The sequence below is a fragment of the Arachis ipaensis genome, chromosome B10 (genome assembly GCF_000816755.2).
Source record: "Arachis ipaensis cultivar K30076 chromosome B10, Araip1.1, whole genome shotgun sequence".
NCBI lineage: Eukaryota > Viridiplantae > Streptophyta > Magnoliopsida > Fabales > Fabaceae > Arachis > Arachis ipaensis.
The window spans coordinates 23,737,018-23,743,246 of record NC_029794.2 but is presented as its reverse complement, the minus strand read 5'-3'; the positions used below and the strand labels follow the sequence as shown (position 1 = coordinate 23,743,246).

The 6,229-nt window shown below is 28.9% G+C and overlaps 1 protein-coding gene across 1 annotated transcript; it reads right to left on the bottom strand.

The window, feature by feature from the left end:
• Positions 2,895-3,814, bottom strand: LOC107623060. Its single transcript, XM_016325196.2, has 3 exons — positions 3,664-3,814; positions 3,386-3,479; positions 2,895-3,289 (listed from the first exon to the last, which is right to left on the bottom strand). The coding sequence occupies exons 1-3, from the start codon at positions 3,707-3,709 to the stop codon at positions 3,115-3,117; spliced, it is 315 nt and encodes a 104-aa protein (XP_016180682.1). The 5' UTR covers positions 3,710-3,814; the 3' UTR covers positions 2,895-3,114.

The window sequence follows — 6,229 nt, the reverse complement described above, 5'->3', positions numbered from 1 at the left end:
AATTTTTTTTAATTTAAAAAAAATTAATTTCAATTATAATAAAAGAATAACAACTAATATGTTTTGGTTATAAAATTAATGAGGTATAATAAATAATAAATTTATTTATCGTCGAATAGTCTTCCGAATTTGGATTTTGATAAAGAATCCATTAAATTGTCATTTGCTATTCAAACGGTGTTTTGGTAATTAGCAAAGGAAAAAAAAAAGTTATATTACACATATAAATTTTTTTTTGCTTATAAATTTTATAAGTTAGGTCAAATTTAACAAAAATTATATTCACTCACTGGAGTATGATAATACGTACGTCACTCAATCATTTTTAAAATGTGCTCTCACTCACCATTATGGAAGACACTTCTTCTTCTTCACGTTCCTCCTTCTCCTTCTCCTCTTCCTTCTTTTTTTTTTGTTTTTTTTTTCTTTATGTGTTTCATCTTCATCGTTGTCTTTTATTGCTGTACTTTTTTTCCTCTTCCTCTTTCTATTGATTTTGCAACATTATGTATTTTTTTCTTCTTTGTTTGATTTTTTCTCCCAAGAAGAATTATAAGAAAATGAAATAAGAAGATGAGGAAGAAGAACCAGTAGAAGATAAAGAGGAGAAAGAGAAAAAATTTTGAATTATGCAAAATTTTTCAGAATAAAAATACACCTAAAAATTTTTAAAATACACTCAAATATCTTCGTGTTATACCCAAATTTACTGCAAATACAGAAAAATATTTTCTCTAATACTGCATTTTATTTCTTCTTCTTTTTTCCTTATTTCTTTCTTTCTTTTAGTTAAATGAATGTAAGTTCATCCTCTTTCAAGTAATTTTGATAAGAAGAAATTTGAGAAGGTAAAATAAAAAGAAGATAAATAAAAAAAAAAGAAGACGAATATGGTGATGATAATAAAAAAAAAAAAACAGTAGAAGATGAGAAGGAGAAAAAGAAAGAATTTTGAATCAGAATAAAAATATACCAAAAAATTCTTAAAATACATCTAAATATCTTTGTATTACACCCAAAATCTTCGTGCTACATCTAATTTTACTGCAGAAAAATGTTTCTTCTAATGCTATATTTTTTTTTCTAAATTAAACCACATCTTAGTCACTTGATTGAATTTAAAACAATAATCAATTTCGTTTTGGTTCAATTAACAATTAAACCTAAATTATTTATTATCTTTAACAACGAAATAATTTTTTTAATAGCCAGCCTGAAAATGTAAAAGTACAAGGCGCAATTGGACTTCTGGTAGCATATGATTAAATGGCTAATCATGATGACTACTAATACTTGATATAATTATTATTTGGTACAACAACAGCACCAAAGAAGAATATAACATAACGTCGAACAAAAAATAAGTCACGTAAATAACTCAAACTGATTTATTTCTTTATTGGCTTCATTGAAACTCATTCATAATTTTCAAAGTTGCACATCAATTAGTTTGACTATCAAAGTCAATATATATGAAGTTACCGATTGAGGTTAGGTGTTTATATTTTTTGTTTAAAGATACTGAATTAATATATTTTGTGTCCATTCTAATAAAAAGATACAGAAATACTAACTAAAGATATAATTTATTTTTTATTTTTTTATTATTTTTGTTAATTTTTAGTGTCTTGTCTTATTTTATTTTCAAAAACAAACACAACCTAACATCCAAAATTTGGTATTAAATATATTATTATAGTAAAAATAAAAAATATAATATAAAAGAGGGTTTTTTATTTTTCACATGATCAACCTAATAGAATATATTGAATATATGTACTCAAGAAAATGAGCTATATACTAAATAAAAAAATAATTATAATTCCAATATCTTCTATTCAACATTGCATTTTTTTTTTCCTGAGAAAATAGTAGGAGGTCGGATGGATGAAGGGATGTAGAATTTTTTATTGAATAAAACTCTTTTCTGGGTTATGTTTTTTTTTTTAATTCAGATATTTTTTATAGTAGACACATTTCCTTTTACGAGAATTTTTTATAAAAGATGATGAAAAATATTTAGTGTGAGGTAACTTATATGACTTAATCTTCATCCTAAGTGAATAATAATTATTTGATTGAAATTGTTTAGTTCCTACATAACGATGTTCCAATCAAATAGTTATCATCCCTCTACAACATTATTTTGATGACAGTATAGACGATAAACAATCACAATCAAATAGTTATCATCCATATAAAATATATAAATACTAGATAGATCTTACAAACTAACATCACATGTAAGTATTTTTTGTTATTTTTTTTATTAGAGATTCTTATAAAATGGCTCATGAATCTAATGAAAAGGAAGGATAGGATGTGAATTGTCATTTTCCAATTATTAAGATATGAATTGTCTAAATTAAAAAAAATAAAGAATTTTTTTTTTATTTTAGACTTTTGGTTATATAGTATTATATTTTTTTACCATGAACTTTAGTTGATGTTTTTTCTGGATCCAAATATTGAATTGGAATGGTGGTAGTTTTTGGTCAAATGGTTATAAACTTTTATTTTTGGTGACCTGTGGGGCCCTAAGGCCATGTTTATGATCTTAATCATCTCAACCTGAAAGAAAACTGTTGGCCCAATTGGATAATGTAGGCTATCAGGCCCACATATCAGTTGTTTTTATGTTCATTGGTACAAGTGGCATCATCCAACGTCCAAAAAGAAAAAATTGGCATTAATCTCGGAAGTGACAAGTGAAGTGAGGCCATTTTCAACATTTTTACTTGAGTAAATAATAATTAGCTGTGACATTCTTTTGGTTCTATTTGCCTCTCATTTATTAGTCCACCCTTTTTTTTTAATAAAGGGTAGTATGTGTATATAAATTGATTATTTGATAATGAGGTTAATCATTTTAATTTGCAGTTTGCTCCTACATATATACTTCACTTCTTCCTCCTTCTTATTTATGTATTTATTTTGTATGATTACACTTGGAATTATGCAATTGAGGATGAAACTTTATAAAACTAACGCTGAGATTTAATTCTCAGAAAACTTATATATACAAGGACACTTGACAAGCTTGTTAGTAATTAATTTCTTGGCGAAAATGCAGCAATATAACATAGATTCGAATTGAAGAAGAATATAAAAATTTTAGAAAGGAGAATGTAGGTCCCATTCAACGAAGTCTTTAACATTGGGTGAAGAAGATGGTCTAATTCGAATATCCTCATCAACAGAACGATTCTGATCGTTATTAATATTAGCGTAGTAGTGATATGCAGCTGCACCTGATAGAACTGCTAGAGTCAAAGCCTGTGCATTCAACCTTCCAAAACATGCAATAAAAACACCATCAATATTCAATAATAATAATAATGAGTTTAGTTTATAGGAAATTATTGATTGAAGATGAAGAAGGTACCTGGCATGGATAAGCCTGAGGCTTGGTTTCATACGAGACTTTGTGCGTGCATATGCCATCAGTGATGCTCCAACACCTGTCGCCCACAGTGCCCCTATATATACCATAATTTTTGTTTAACACAAATTTAATTTTGATATTCTGAGATAACGTTTTTCAGTTATCTTAATTTAATGATAATTATTTTATTTTAACAATAGATCAAAATTAAATTCATTATGTAATATTAAAATTAAAACACGGATAATTTAATTTTGCTAATGTTTTTGGTAACTTACCAATGGTAGTGAGCTTATGCTCTGAAACCCACTGAGCTGGCTTCATGAAATAGTGTGTGTATGAGAGTTTGAAGAAGGAATGAATTGCTACTGAAGGTGATGATGAGCGTAAAGAAGAGGGAGCTTATATTTATAGATAGTGTTGTATTGAAGTTGAAATGTGTGGATAAATAGGGATGGCCCCTGGGTTTTGGGAACACGGGAAGAGGCTAAACTAGAGGCTTGCTTACGCTGGTTTTACTTTTGGGTTCTGGGGACAATATGGTCAATTCATCTTTATCATACCACACACTCACTGTAGGTAGCCAACAGATTCTGCCTCGGACTCCAGCCTGAAGTATACTTATTTAAAGGATAGGAAACTTTTCCAATGGTCCAGTCCACTTTTTTGGATCTTTGGTGATCCATGTACGGTTAGGTAATCAGTTAAATATTTGTCTTGTAGCAGGTTGTGTAATGTCTTTAATGTTCCTGCAATAAAATGAAAACTGACCACAAGGGCAGTGATAGCTATTAAGCTTGAGAGTAAAAGTTAAGCCAAAGTTCAAGTGAGCCAGCCGGTGTAATATGTGTAGCTATTGGGCTTTATATTATTGTTTTTGGTCAGGAGGCATTGGGCCTAATTAGAGGAAAATGCAAGTAATGTGTGGAGGTTTGAAATTTTAGTTGGATTTGGTATTTGCAGGCCTTTTTCATTCCAAATAAATTTTTTTATATTTTTATTTTAACTTATAACTTTAAGTGTAAAATTATAAAAAAAATAAATTTATTTAGAATGAAAGTAATATGATTAAGTGTAATTTACTTAGATGTGATTAAAAATAATTGAATACTATGTATAGTAAAAATATGATATTATTGAAGGATAAAACTAAAATTTATTTTTATGTATCGTTTTTGTCCTAACGTTTTCGTCCTATTTAAGTCCCTAATGTAATGTTTCAAAATCGTCTCAATTTTGTCCCACCGTCAATTCTATTAACGGATCCCTAACGGCAGAACAACATTGAGTCAATTTTAAAACGTTAGGGACTTAAATAGGACACAATTGAAATGTTAGGGACAACTTTAGAACTTACCCCAAACGTTGAGAAAAAAACTGATACTTTACTCTATATTTTATATAATAATTATTCAATTACTCATTAAAAAATTAGTATAATCGATAAAATTACAATATACATTTGTACTAAAACTGTTTAATAAATTAAAAAAATTTAGAAGCAAATAATTAATAATTTAACACACATATGTAATTAAAAGTTTTTTTGGAAGGGAGACCATGGTCCACGCTGGGCTCCTCGGTTCCGCCCTTGGTGTTCGATGAAGAGAGAGATTGAATAAGAAGAATTTGGATTCTCTAAAATAAAGTGAGATCTTTTATTATTGAATGTTTTTTTTCTTATGTTTTTTCTTGGTCTCACCTATGAAATAAATGGTGATAGATCATATTTTATCCTCTAAAGTAAAATTCAAAATTTAGAGGATCCAAATCTGAATAAGAGAGGTTGATTTGTATTCGATCTTTATATGTATAAAAATATAAAAAATACATAATAGCTCATGTAAATGTATAAATAACATTTTTGAATTAAGAATATATAAAAATCTGTATGTTCATCATCAGATGGAGAACTGTTCCGGGGCTTACCTAGAACCGGATGGTGGTTGGGCTTGTTTGTAAGGCTCAAGTGCTAAAGGATGGTGGCTTCCGACTTGTTTTACGTCTGGGAGCCTCCGTCTGAGTTATGTATGTTAAAGAATGGGGTGGTACTTGCAAAGACACTCTGATGCCTAAGTTAGCAATGGGGTAAACATGTTTTTAGAGTATTGGAACTTAGAGATACCTGAGGAGTGTCAGTGTATTTATAGGTGATGTGCCAATAACCACCGTTAAAGTGGATCCACTATTAGTGGATAACCGTCAATTTTATCTAGGGGTTGTTGAGGTCTCCCTTCTAGAAGTAGGGGAGAGATTTACAGAAGCAGTTACTCACTTAGATAAGTATGAGCTGCTTGCTTCAGTCTGTTCCGACCTCTTAGAAGAGGTCGGATAAGGCCACTCTTCTTAATTGGCCCTTTTAACTTTATTGGGTCTGACTTATGTTTTGGGTCAAAGTATGAACAAGAACTATCCTAATATTGTTTCTGATCAAATTATAAACTTCTACAAATTCAAATAAATTGAATTTCACAATAATATTATACAATTAACACCACATTTATTTCGACTTGAATACTCACTTATGAGCAACACGAAACATATTAACTTCCTGTGGCAGACATGTTTTTGCAAGTTTTAGTTGACGTAAACAAAGGTTTTCAAATTCGATTCATTTTAGCATCGACTTAGCGTTTAATCTTATGAACAATTCTTTTGAATAAGTTAAACTTAGAGTGTATAATTTCTACCAAATTTAAATACTTAAAAAAATTAAGTTAATAATCAATTGATTCGATTAAGACAAATTATAAGCAACGAGTGTCTAAATGAGCCAAAATAACTTGTGCACATTAAAGGTAGCACATTTTATAAATCATTGAATAAAAAAAATATCCTAATATA

Bases quoted from the DNA above. Each gene is read 5' to 3' on its own strand.
- LOC107623060 (XM_016325196.2), bottom strand. From the start codon at position 3,709: ATGAAGCCAGCTCAGTGGGTTTCAGAGCATAAGCTCACTACCATTG. The intron at 3,480-3,663 runs GTAAGTTACCAA...TGGTATATATAG, and splicing joins GCATAAGCTCACTACCATTG to GGGCACTGTGGGCGACAGGT. The intron at 3,290-3,385 runs GTACCTTCTTCA...ATGTTTTGGAAG, and splicing joins CTCAGGCTTATCCATGCCAG to GTTGAATGCACAGGCTTTGA.